The following is a 13,472-nucleotide window of genomic DNA, read 5'->3' as shown; positions in this document are numbered from 1 at the left end:
ACCACAGACTACTGTGTGTGTGTGAGGAAACAAAGTGAGATACCTTCAAATAATGATGAAGCTCCTTCCCTTCTGTGTTTTCCCTAAGAGCATAAAACATCCAGTGATGATCTCGCAGTTTGACACAGAGTGAACAGCAGCACATATGCATGTGTGTACTCACAGACACTTTCCAAGACCTGTAATTGTTCCTCTGCCTTCCTGTTCTCTTCACTCCCTGATTACTGAGTAGGCATCTCTTCCACTGGTAGCAGTCTGACTGACAGCAATTGCTTGTGACACTGGTGCTGGGTGTGAGGCAAGCATTTAGTTGAACATACCAGACACAAAACCGTACAAAAAGCCTCTCCTGGAATCAGACACTAGAATATCATACGTAGCTTCAGTGAGGCAAAGAAGAAAAGATGATTAGCCAAATTATAACAAAAGGCTTTTGGAAATAGCACATTAATGCTATTTTTCATGATAGAAGACAAATTTTATTGCAATTCAGCAAATGAGCTACACCTGTAAAACTGCTTCATATATCCAATTCACATTTAATGTCCAATGGATTGAAATGTCACAGGAAAAATAATAAAGGAAAACTGTACCTGGTTTTGTCATCATAATGTAGACTTCAACACCCATCCTTAAAAAAAAAACCCAACTAGTCAGTCATTTCCTCACGTATAAAATATATAGTTTGTAAGGTATTGATGCTTCGTCTTGGCCTAACAGCCAGTCTCTAGGTATAAAATAAAGAGCTACAAAGATATGAAGTACACGTCCAATATCTTCAAGTATTTTCAAGTATCCTATAGTATCTTGCACTACAGAGAAAAACCATTTGACAATATACAGAAATGTTAACTCTGAATAGTTTCACTGCAGAAATCTATAAACATATTCATGAATTCAAAACACAAAAAATATGGATCATCCAGCTAGTAGGTCCCATTTGAATAATCTGAAAACCACACTTCATAATGGAAAAAGTTGTGGAATAGTCTTCAGTTCATGAATATGTCTTCAGCTACAAAATGTCAGATGTTTAAGTCTATGGCAAGTAAAGGCTTTTTCTTTTTGTATAAACTTACTGTAATAGTATTTTATTACATTTAAGCCAAGGCTTTATTAATTTGCACTTTCTTTTTGTAGAAAGTATTATCACATCAACTCTGGCAGCATTAACCAAAGAAGCATAAATAATCAATAGCCTATAGCTCATTTTCTTCTCCTCAAGCCAGGTATCGGCCTGTGGCTAGTTTAGCACTACATATTTACTACATTATGAACTACATTTTTTTTATAGTTCTATTTCTCTCTACAGAATGCATGTATGCTGTTAAAAATAATATATATATATATATATATATATATTTTCCAAAAGGAAACCCCAAACAACAAAATAGCATAACCCCATAAACCTGCATCTACCAGACCTGCCCCCTTCTTTAGAGAAAAGTAAATGGAGGAAAAAAGTTACAATTGCTTTATTCTATAGCTCATTACTGAACAAAAAAATGCAAGGCAAGTTTTAAAAAGGGAGATGGGTTTTTACAAAGTTCCAATTAAAGAGTAAAGATGTTTGTTCTTAACAGTCACCCGTCCATAGAAGGATGAAATGTTGGATCCTAACACTATTCTGTGGGACTGATGCTAGCTACATCAATGAAAGAAGTAGGTCAGTTTGTGGTAAACACTGAAGAGTGGTAGGGATTATGGCTACTACTACAGACTGAACTGTTCTTAGATATGCCAACATATCTCCTCCCAGAACCCTAGCATGGGCTACCATGCAGCTATATTTAATACCTCAGTCTTCCCTGGCAGTCCCTGCATCCAACAAAACCAACATTTTTCCTGCTACATTTCAAAACTTTCTACTGGTCCTTCAGTGGTGAAAATTCTCACAGACTTGGAAGCCCATAGCAAAAAGTGCTTTGAATCCTAACAGAATTAAGCATAGACCTCCTATGAGAGAAAGAGGAAGGGTCTATCATAAAGCAGTCTTTTCTGTCAAAACTGAGGAGCTAGGAAGATGACCTCTGCATCGTCCTTTGGCATCTAGCTAGCACAGAGGATGCCGTCACTGATGAACAGCTTCATCCTCATGTGCTAGCCAAAGAACCCACCACTTGAGAACCAGCAAACCACACACTGTGTCCATCCCAGATACCGCTAACCATCATAATGAAACCATTAAACCAATGGTATCACACCACACTAGGTGAACATATACAAAGAAAAGAAGAAAAACAAAACCAATGCCTTAATTCAGGAATTCAGGGCTAACTACTTTGTGCAAGAGAAAATTAATCCATACTTAATACTATGGTAGATTTGGTTTTCACAGGATCAACTTATCTGTTAAGGTCAAAATTAATCCAATGCTTCTTTTTTACTTAGACATATTCCCTCTGAAATACACAGGCCTAGTAAAGTTGTTTTAAATATAGCTGGAAGCACTATAATTTTTAATACATAAGCAAGCAATCTGGGGTAGGCATTTAAAGATTATCCCAACATATTAAGTCAAATACATGAAATTCTTAGAATAAAGGACATCTGCTTCATTTTTGCCCTTCCAAAGCTGGAAAATCCCCCCAAACCTGCACACACAAAATACATCTGTGAAATACTGCTGTAAGCTCCGGATTGTGGAAGAATTTATGCCCACCCAGCACAAGGAGTGACTCAGACATTGCCTTTGTATCTTCCCAGTGCTACTTTGACATCAAAAAAAGGAATCTTGCTCTGGTAAGTAGTGACAAAGGAACTTCTTAGTTTAATAATGAAATAAATAAGACAAAAGTAAAAATAGCCAAAAATTTAATACATGTTCTATACTCATAAATTATGGAAATAAAACTATCACAAGATGTGACTAAGATGCAGGTAAAGAAAAGGTGCTACAACATTGTATGAGCTAAAACACTTGAATTTTGCTTCTCAAAACAGAGACAATACTGAGATAAGTTTATACAGTGGAGACCTCTTAAATACATAGCCCTGAATTTCTGTACAGTAATTTGCGATGCTGACAAATCAGCCTGTTCTTAAGTCACATACTCATTTCAAAGAGATTTTTATCAGAGGATCCAAATGAACAGAGATGCCTTTAGGCATTTGCCAAGTTCCAGATCTCCAATAAATTAAGCTTTCAGAATGTTTGTGCTTTATTGTAGAAGTGGACTAAAGCTTTCTCTGCTAAAAACAAAAGCATCCCAAATGAAGACTATGACAACAGGACCCAAGACATACTCATTGAAAAGGAAAAGAAAAAACCTTACCACTCACCATCTTTTCAGAAAAAAGAAGATATCATTGTATCTGTTAGTAAGGTATACCATTATTATTTCACAGGGGAATAAACATTAAGTTAATCATCTGGCATTTGGGGAACTTATGTCCCTTTTTATTAGCAGTTAAGAGAATTACCAGCAGCAACTATATACCAAACTTCAAAAGGCTGGTTCAAGTGGAAACATTTGTGTATATGAACAATTATTCCAGGTTTTTCATTTAAATGGGCTGCACTGTAAATCCAGAATTGTAACAGAATACAGCTAGTTGTATCATAGAAGTTGCTTGGGTTTTTTAAAGAGAAACTTACAAAACACCATGATAGGTTAAATAAATAAAAAACAATTAAAAAACACACTTAATTTCATCTGTGCAATTACGTACCAATATGAAAAATATTACTTTGATCTCTGCACCTTTCACGGTTCAGTCTCCTGGATTTCACTAAAAATAATACTGACAACAAAAATAAATGAAAACAAAATTATCTGTTGACAAATCAGTGCTTTGGAGCTATTAAAAAAGCACACATCAGATTTGTAGTTCCCTTGCAGCAGAACATGACCCAGTATGTTAAAAATCAAACATTGGTAATAATGTTAATATATAAAATATTAATTTAAAAACTATAGAATGACCTTCTCAGCAGAAATGGAGTGTATACATTGGGATCTATGACATACAGCATATCTGAAGGCAAGTTCACAGAATGCTGAAAGGCTCACTGCACATTTTCTATGGCAAGGAAATACTGCAGCTTTAAAATAAGCTGCACAATACTCATCTCTATCTCTTTCACATGAAAGTGTGTAAAAAGCAAATCAGCAAATAAACTCTAAAATAGATTTATACCAAAATCCTCTTTTTTACATTGAGTTTACAGCTTCTATCCATGTGCCTGTACTATTTTTGGAGTTTCCTTCAAGAAAAGTCAAAGTTGCATTTTAGGGCCATGAACAAGTTCACGATACAATGTACTGGCAAGACAGAACTTTTGCATACTATCAAGATTCACTCCTTGTTGCTTTTTTATTGGTTTGTTTTTAAAGACAGTTTGTTCCTGTGGGACAAGAGGTCAGATATCGATTCCTTTGACAAGAGATGCCTCCAGCGTAATGTTAAACTCCTGCAAGGTCTGCAGCACTCGAATCAAAGAATTCACAAGAGTATGATCCTTTATCAGTGCTATGTCTTCATACATCTGTGCTGTAATCGGGCAGTCTGCAAGCAGGGCGATCCAGTGATGCAAAAGGTGGTCTCTGACAAAGTGGCAATTTGCAATTTGGAAACAAAAATAAAGCCAAGTTAATTTCATGTTTTCACTGAAGTGAGTCTTATTCTTTGCTTTCTAAACAGACCTACTACCTTCTCTGTATATTTTTATAAGACAGGGAAGGGGAAATACTGTCTGTGGAACCAGTTTAAACAGGAAGCATCTGCAACAGACATGTTTCTAGACTTTCCATCCCTCACATCAAAAGGTGCTTCCCAGGAGGCCTGGAAGTCCCAAGCAGGCCCAAAGTCACTAGCCTGCTCCACTGCCTTTGTGTGAAGAGGCTTCTAGATGGTCCCAGCTTCCCTCCTACTCACCTCCTACAATGAGTAGTAGGTGGAACGTGGGGAGTTCGCCCAGCCATTAACAGGAGAGGTCTCACTGAGGGATGGTTTTCTGTGTCTACGTTCTGACCTCGCTAGCTGGAAATGAAAGGGAGGCAAGACTACTCACACCAGCCTACTACCTTCCTCTCTTGATTCAGCTGCTCAGCTCTTTGGGATACTCAGTTTTATATGTCAGATTACCCACACTTCAAAAGCCCAACAGGTCAGGATATGGCTCACTTGATTCTTCTATAATTACACCAAAGAACTGTGTAAGTAATAGCCAACTGCACAACCCAGCAGCTGTGTGGCTTTATCTTACTAATATGCAACATCCTTTTAATTTTAGTAAAGTATCAATAATAAAAACAATAATAATAATAATAGCAAAGTTTTTGTTATACCTGGCTCCAAGACACACCAGCATCTGAAACTTGCCATCCTTCCCAATGTTTCTAGGGGTGTTGTTGATAGCAGTGATAAAGCGACAGAAATTCCTGGCCCTTGTCTGCCAGTTCTCTTCTGGAACCATCTCATTCTGCTCAAGGGTCTCATAGTATGTTTGTGCTTTTTCTTAAAAGAAGATACTGAAGTTTTATCAGTGTATATAGCAGACCTAAAATAACTGAAATATGATTCTTCTGTGCTTGGAATAAAATAATCAGGCACTATGACCTTGAAATTGAGATGATTAAATTTAATACCACCTCACTTTTCCCGTAAGCATGCTTACAAATGCATATGAACTATCTGATAGCTCATATTGGACTCAAATCAGCATGAGTGTCTGTATCATGGAGGGCACAGTTAGAGTTGAAAGGCCCAGATTCAAAGCCCATCCATGAATTTCCTGAATGATTATGTTCAGCCACTGTTTCTTTCCATATGATCCAGTTATGTGTTCTCCAAGTGTAAAACTGAGATTCTACTTCCTTTCCTCTGAACAGAGCTAAAGAGGTTCTCCTATCTACTGAGTTTTGAGATGCTACAGTAAAATGATATAAGAAGCGTGATGTCAAAGTACCTACTCAAAACACAGAAACACTATTAAAAAATTCCTTTCCTAAAAGGCATTTGTATACTGTTGATTTATTCCATTCTATGTCAAAGGATCTAGACCACTGTTTGAAAAATGTATGTTTATAACCCTTTATTACAACATTAGTTATGTACCAGGAGCACTAGATACACCTGTTGTGCTTTATAAGGCAACTCAACCTCTTAGAAGTTGATTTATTGCTTTCACTATACTCAACTAATAACAAGGTTATTGTATGTCCATTCACCACCTTATTTAAATCATTCCTCCTCACTAAGTTTGTTTTACACTATTACTACTAGAAGGATAAAGCCTAGTTCCTGTATTAAATACAGCATCAACTCTGGCAGACGGATGCTCTTTCTCTCAAAAGTAAAAGAAAGTAAGAGCTCTTATGGCAATTCAGCTGCAGAGATGTAGCTAAGTATGCTGTTTTCACCCACTGAGAATAAGGAACAAGGATGGATATATTTTCAAGACACAAACAAGCTCTGGTATGTCTTTTCTCCTACTTACCTAAAAAGTCCCAAATAAAGACATTTTTGAAGAGTCTTGGTGATTTAAATCCATGTTGAAACACTTGCTCAAGAGCTGAAACAAGTCCACTTTCTCCACACAGCAACAATGTCAGACTGCCTCTCTGTCAAGCACACACATGAAGCACACACGCTTATTATCTCAGTTTGGTAGTCTGCCACATAAAAGTGTCTCATACACCTGTTACTGAAGCTACATTTTAAACAAACAGATGCCCAAAGTTACAGTTTACTGTTAAAACAGTGGCCCCAGGGAGCATGGCCCAGTTCTCACAAGTCCTGAGCATTCAAAAATGTGGTGACCTCTCCAAGAAGGAGGCTGAAGAAAGCAGTCTCAGGGTCTCATCATCATCAAATGAAGCCATGAAAATGTCAAGATAAAGATCAGGTTTTACGCAGGTTTTACCTGTAATAATGACCACTGCACAGAAAATCAAGAAACTGTTTTCCTCTTCAGTAATAAAGACCACAAGTCTATTGCAGCAGGTGCCTCAGAGTGTTTGCTTATCAACAAAAACAACATTTCATGACATTTTTAAACCTCACGGAAAAAGAATCCTTAGAACATGAGGGTCAATTGTATTTTGCAAACCCAGTGCATGACCACTTCAGGTTATTGTGTAAATATGATTATCAACCACAATTACACTGCATGTGAATTTGCCATGCAACACTGAACTTCCGAAGATTGGTGCAGAAGGAATGGGAGGACCTATTTTTAATAATATTAATGACTTTCAAGAGATATCCATACAGGAGCCAGCACTGCTCTGACCTCTGGCTCAGAAGGGCTGGATTGTGATGGTTTAACAGAGGCATGCTGCTTAAGCTTGTTTCAGGAAATAACATGATGAATACATGTATAATGTAGAAGTGTATCTGAGTCTTTGAGAGCACTTCTGTTTAACTTGCTGGGCAGGGTCTGTGTGTGGGGTAGGTGTTTGGGTGTGCATCTTGTTTGTTCATTTTAAAATGCCCTATGGGTTTTCATGTTTTAAGTAGCACAGATAATGCAAAACAGGCATAAAAAACCCTACTCAATACTCGATGCAGATGTAAAATCTCAGTTAATCTAGAAAAAACCAAGCACGAGGCCACACTGTTGGCAGTGGTATGGGTAGAATCCTTGGCAGAATTAACTTATAACAGTATATCCAATACCAGAATGTTAATACTGAAATTAACAGAATGTTACAGGTACTAATAAGAGTTAAGACAGGAGTGCCACTACACAAACAACTCCTCCTTACCTCCTTCTCAGGCTTGTGGAAATGCTTAACAATACCGTTTACAGCTTCACCAATAGCTTCTTGTATCTGACCAGTATTTAACTCTGCAAAATACAGAAATATATCCATTCACTCTGTAACAACTTTAGAAATAGTATCTCTTCACAAGGAGTGAGGCATCCAATAGAAAAAAGGAGCATGAACCAGCATAACTTACGCTGTTAGTGAAAAGGTGCTGGACTATGGATAATAGAAATCTACTTCTACTTGTACTTAATGTGGAGGAGATAGAAATTGAGATGGTTTGGGTTTATACCAAAACTAACACTGTGGTGTTTCAACACAACAGCAGGTGGAAAGGGTTTTTACATATTCAGTGAAATTTCAGACCAGGGCCCAAAGCTAAGAAAAGGAGCTGTGCTTGATTAAGACCACAAAACTTAGATGTCCTAGAAATTATTCCTGTGATAGCTTCACTGTGAACCCAACCATGCTGGGAAAAAAAGTAACCACCTGTTCCTAATTTATCAGGAACAAGACAGCCCAGAACAACAACCTCAATAGAAAACTGCAGTCCATTAATAGAAACCACTAGCAAGTTTTTTGTCCATGAAGGACAAGTAAAGACAGGACAGCAAATTTTTACCTTCTTCCATAGCATTCACTCCACAGATGAAAGAAGAATACAAAAAACACCACTAGGGCTGCTAAGCACTGAACCAGAAGTCCAGAGACATCTTCCTTCCATCCTTGGGGACTTTAAGAACTTGATTAGGTGGAACAGCTTGCTCAGGATTGTAATTCAGAAATTAGCTGGACCTGGGGCAGGGGTTTGGGCTAAGTGAGTTTCCCAGGTTCTCTCCAAGCTACAGGTCTAAAATACAAGGAAACTGTAGTTCTGTTTGCAAGAATCTCTTCCCAGGTAATGATGCAGACAGTACAAGACAAGACAACCTCCACCACTCACTTGGCTTATTGTTTGGCGATATAGTGACAAATCTTCTGATCATGCTTGGTGACTGCTGCAAAGGAGGGGTTCGGCACTGCCGCTCATCAACCTCAGTGTGGGAAGTCAGCAACTCTCCCACCAGGATCCTCTCTAAGCTGCCATCATCCATTCCTTTTCCAAGCCATCTTCCACAGGGAAACCTAAAAACATAAAGGAGATACGTGGATCAAGTCCTTCATCCCTGATTCAATCCCATGCCAAAGACTTTCAACTGCAGCTGCATAAACCTCAAATTCTGCTGGGATAGTTACTAGAAATACACCATTCATCTAGCAACAAAGACCTGGATTTAGCTTTTGCCAGCAGATGCATAAAAAAACCCCAGTTTTTCAGTTTCAAGTCTGTACTAAATGTTGCACTGAATTATTTGCAAAGAAAAGAGTGGCAGATTTTGTCTTGTCCTGTATGTAGTATATGACTTGAGAGCTGCAGAGGAAAAAGAGGTAGAAGTGGAAGACCCACTACACACTATAGAAGGGTGGTGAAATACTCCTATGCTTTCATGGATTACATAGCAGGCCAGCCACAAAACAAAAAAAACTCAAACATATACTGAAAGGCCGAAACACCTATACGTCTATTGAAACTGGGATATTAAATTAGACACAGAAAGCACACATGCTCACTTGCTTATCATCACCTTCTACAAATCAATGTTGAAGTCAGTTTAATCAGATTAATCAGAAAACTGAATAGCATCCAAAACTAGAATCTTGCCTCTTCATTTAACTACAAACAAGCTGACATGGAAAACTGAGTGGACTTAACCCACCAGTTTGCCATCAACATGAGCCTGACAGTTTCTCTGACAAAGGACAGGGTATCAAACTATACTGTACCTAATTTAACTTTTACTGTAAATCTTGTTCCTTTACTTTCACTATGCAAACACAGGTTTCCAACACTTGTAAGCCCCTGTGTTCCAGAATGTGTCCAAAGGTTTCTCTGTAACACCTAGAGCACTCAGCCTTAATATAAAATACCACCCATGTTTGATGAGCTGCAAGCTCTAACTTGCTACTTCTTCCTTGGGTTCGAGGGAGATTATTTTTAAGATGTCCCACACTCAACTCAGCTTCTCTGCCAATGTTTTAAGGCTAGTCATGAGCATCTGCAAACTGAAAACTCTGCTTCATTTTATAAGAATCACAACTTGTTTAATGCCAGAAGCCAAATGACCTTTCTATGCTTTCAGGTAGCAGCAACTGTAGACACAAAGTCTCAGGAGATAAGACCTTTCTAATCAAACAAGTGCTGCTGTGCCAGCTCCCCGCAGAAATTCTACTTACCCAATATGAAATTTCAGGATGATACTTACTTGTAAGTATGCCCTGTTATTTCATTTCTGACCATAACATATTCCACTAGCCACTTGGCATACAGTCCTGAATTATCATGTCCTATTTGCACTGTGGTCAGTTTTCCCAGGTTCTGGCACTGCAAATTGAACAAAGAATTTGTCAGTGCATACTGAAAAAGAGCAGCACGTTGGAGACATAAACTATTAAAGAACATGCTCAGATAGGGAATCAGAAATGTGGTTCCCTTTTCCTAACCACATGATTGATTCTGGACTTTTTAGGTATAGGTGGTCTTATTTGGTTTTGTTTGCTTTTCTTTGTTAAATGCTATTTTCATCATCAGAAACAACAGTTAAACTAGATTTTTCAATTAAATTTTACCCAATGCATACACACGCACAAGAATCAGTGCAGAATAACTTCACTTCCAACAGAAGAGGATATGATACCTCCCACCATAACAGCACAAAATTGTAATATAAAGACAGTCTTTATATTTGCAATAAGGATTTGTCAGTCATTTTGTTCCACATGTTATTAAATATAGATTAAATTTGTTATGTGCAGGCACAGGAAATATTTGTGATTAACCACACAGACTAATGATACGAAATGTATAGCAAGATGGTATAGCAAAGGGGGAATTTAAAACTGAATAAACAGAACATCCAAAGCATTTTTTGTTTAAAGCAATACAAACCTCAAAAGTCATTTCTAATATATTCCTGGGAATCTGCAGGACTCCTGTTTCACCCAGTTCTCCGGAGATACAGATCCAAGGATTGGCTGTAAACATTGAGCCACCAAGTTTCTTGCTAGGAACAATCAATATATGGTATGGTATCACTGCAAACACAAGAAGAAATTACGCTTCAGAAATGAAAGATAGTTACTTAACCTCTTTAATGAAAAGGGGGGGGGAAGGTAAGTCAAAATAATACTACAGCACCATGAAATGTTAAAACATCAGAGTTACTATTTAATCATGCTAACACCTGCATACTAAGCAGTGATTGACAATCAGGAAATGTACATATAGCAGTCATTAAGAAGCAGAGCTGACAGCAAAACACTATCAACTGGAAAAAGAAGTATGGATGGCATAATTTTTCATTTATCAGCCCCAAAACATATCATGAAGATGGTTACTCGTCCCCAGCTTAGAGACAAGAAAGTGAAGACAGAATATTCATGTATCTAGGACTACATTGCAGCTCAGCATGCAACACAATACTCAACTCCTAACTGCCTGCTTTTGTTCGTGCATGTACACACACTACATAGCTAACACCAATCCCCATTCAATTACTAACCAAAGCCTATGTTTGCAGGGCTTTCTTGCACCAGCATTCACTAGTGTGGCTGAACAAACTCAGTGAAAATAGTTTATAATGCTGAAAGTTTCTCTGTACCATATTGCTCTTAATTATGCTGTCCATAATACATCTTGATTCTAAGAAGAATAAACAGCTTTTTCTCCTCTAACTGGCACCAGACTTGCTCAAACACTTCCTGGTCCCCTGGTTTACCAATGACTAATTCAACGTAGTATCACCCAAGTTACAACCCCTTCTCTGACTCAGGAGACATCTGCTCCTGAGGAAATGTGCATGCTCTTTAACTGCCTAGTATCTCATGCACAGCCCCCTATTACCCAAACTTTTATAACAATTATCTGAATGGTCATTGTGTTTCTTGGCAATCTGCCCTTCTTTGATAGTGCATAAATGGATTGCAGTTAGAGCTTTTCAGCTGAGGCATTTAATACATTTCTTTCTCAATATCTCCTCAGCTATCAGAGCCCTCAAGAAACTATTTGGTGGTTGGATTTTCTTAAAAGCTCGATGCTCATGGCATTTAAGAATTAATTAATACATTTCCCTTTTTATTTTCTATGCTAATAGTTTTAAAGTAAGAGACAATTTAACTTCGTCCAGCAGACTAGATTTTAGCATTGTCCAGAACTTGCCCACAAGACCACAAAAACATAATTCTGCTTCAAATCATTTTACATACATTTTAGATGTCTGCTTGTTTTGCCTTTCATACACATAAACATGGATCATAACATAACATACCATCAAGGGTAGCTCCTACCATGGGGCCACAGGGGTCCTTTCACACCCCCCCATCCCCAGTTTTATAAGACTTGCTGAAGTCTTTCCTTATTCCTCCCTACTAGTGAGGTCCTGCAGCAGCAGGTACACAAATGCATGAGGACTCTGTAATATGCTTATGCATCAGCAACAACAGGTTAGAAGTTTCTCTAGGGCATCTATTTTTAAAAAAAGAAAGAAAAGAAAGCCAAAGAAGCAGTTCAGTGCATTGCAGAGTTCTGATGCAGCCCACAATGGGTATTTCATTCTTATCTGAAACTCAGAGACAGGCATATGGCAAAGTAGGCTGAGCATGAAAGGAGAAAGATTTTTTTGTTTTCTTTTAATTCCGAGTAGGTGTTAATATTCTTATTTTGATAATGAGCAATCCATATGGTTCTTGTTCAGCATCATGCAACAAGCCCACAAAATTTGCTGTTGAGAACTCTCCCTCAACTAAAAGGACTAAAGCTGCTTATTTTATAAGGTTATAAACAAAAGCCTTTAGTGACACAAATACAGACACTACTGCCCACCAGAGAAGATCACAGAAACAGGATTACAGCACACTCAGATGCACACAGGAAAAGACAAATACATTCAGGCATGTTGCTCAGAGCAGTTTAGAATTTTGGATAAGGACTCAACCAAATCTGGAAATCAGAGTTCCAGGGAAAGCAAATACTTACAGATTGTTGTGAAAACATTGGTAAAACAAAAGTAATCAACAGCATTGAATGACAGGAGATGATATAAGAATTGTTCTTTCTCATCATCACAGCGGAGGAATGCATAACGCTTGTAGAGTTTTCTGACAAAGCAAAACAAATGATCTGTTATAGTAACAAGAGACTTTCAGTGAAATGTTTTCTGCTGTGCTTATTGATTAGGCAAACTATGAAGAATGGGCAAGCAATTACAAATGACAAGTGATTCTGGTAGAGCCAACAGTATTTAATGTACCAAGGTATGCTGACATTCGGCAAGTCTGAAGTCTCACAACTGCATCAGTCCAATTGTCCACACTATTTTCCACCCATTGAAATCAAAGTTTGGAGTGGTCTAAGGGTCTTCTCCCACCCAACACTCCAAGATGGAAAAAGTGATTTTGTATTCTCTGACAACATTTTGGCAATGTTAAAATGATAGAACTGAAGCAAGAGAGTCCTCAGAAGTTACTTCCCAGCAGATTGTGCCATGGGAGAGTCCACCAGCACATAAGACAGTTAGAAGACTTTTCAAAGGACACTAGTGATGGAGCAAACTCCTTGGCTGTTAACACTGCCGTTTACTTCTGCAGCTGCTTCACATTCCGTTTGCATCAGAATGCTTCTGCTTTAAGGAATCACTTTAACCTGTCTATTTCTCAAGAACT

The 13,472-nt window shown here is 38.0% G+C and overlaps 1 protein-coding gene across 3 annotated transcripts in view; it reads right to left on the bottom strand.

Annotated features, from left to right (window-relative positions):
* Nucleotides 1-2,747: 2,747 nt before the first annotated feature.
* Nucleotides 2,748-13,472, bottom strand: part of DENND5A (DENN domain containing 5A) — a 71,202-nt gene continuing 60,477 nt past the window's right edge. For 2 of the 3 annotated variants that reach the window (XM_034061848.1, XM_034061846.1), the window contains 8 exons: nucleotides 12,787-12,908; nucleotides 10,702-10,847; nucleotides 10,019-10,137; nucleotides 8,659-8,840; nucleotides 7,713-7,795; nucleotides 6,443-6,566; nucleotides 5,292-5,460; nucleotides 2,748-4,547 (listed from right to left, as the gene is read on the bottom strand). In XM_034061848.1, coding sequence (XP_033917739.1) covers nucleotides 4,364-4,547; nucleotides 5,292-5,460; nucleotides 6,443-6,566; nucleotides 7,713-7,795; nucleotides 8,659-8,840; nucleotides 10,019-10,137; nucleotides 10,702-10,847; nucleotides 12,787-12,908 — 1,129 coding nt within the window. In that variant the 3' untranslated portion in view covers nucleotides 2,748-4,363. The other variant, XM_034061847.1, reaches the window with a different exon arrangement.

This window comes from Melopsittacus undulatus, chromosome 4, assembly GCF_012275295.1.
Source record: "Melopsittacus undulatus isolate bMelUnd1 chromosome 4, bMelUnd1.mat.Z, whole genome shotgun sequence".
In the NCBI taxonomy this organism is placed as follows: Eukaryota; Metazoa; Chordata; class Aves; order Psittaciformes; family Psittaculidae; genus Melopsittacus; species Melopsittacus undulatus.
Note: the sequence above shows the minus strand (reverse complement) of the source record. Positions and strands in the feature narration are given on the sequence as shown.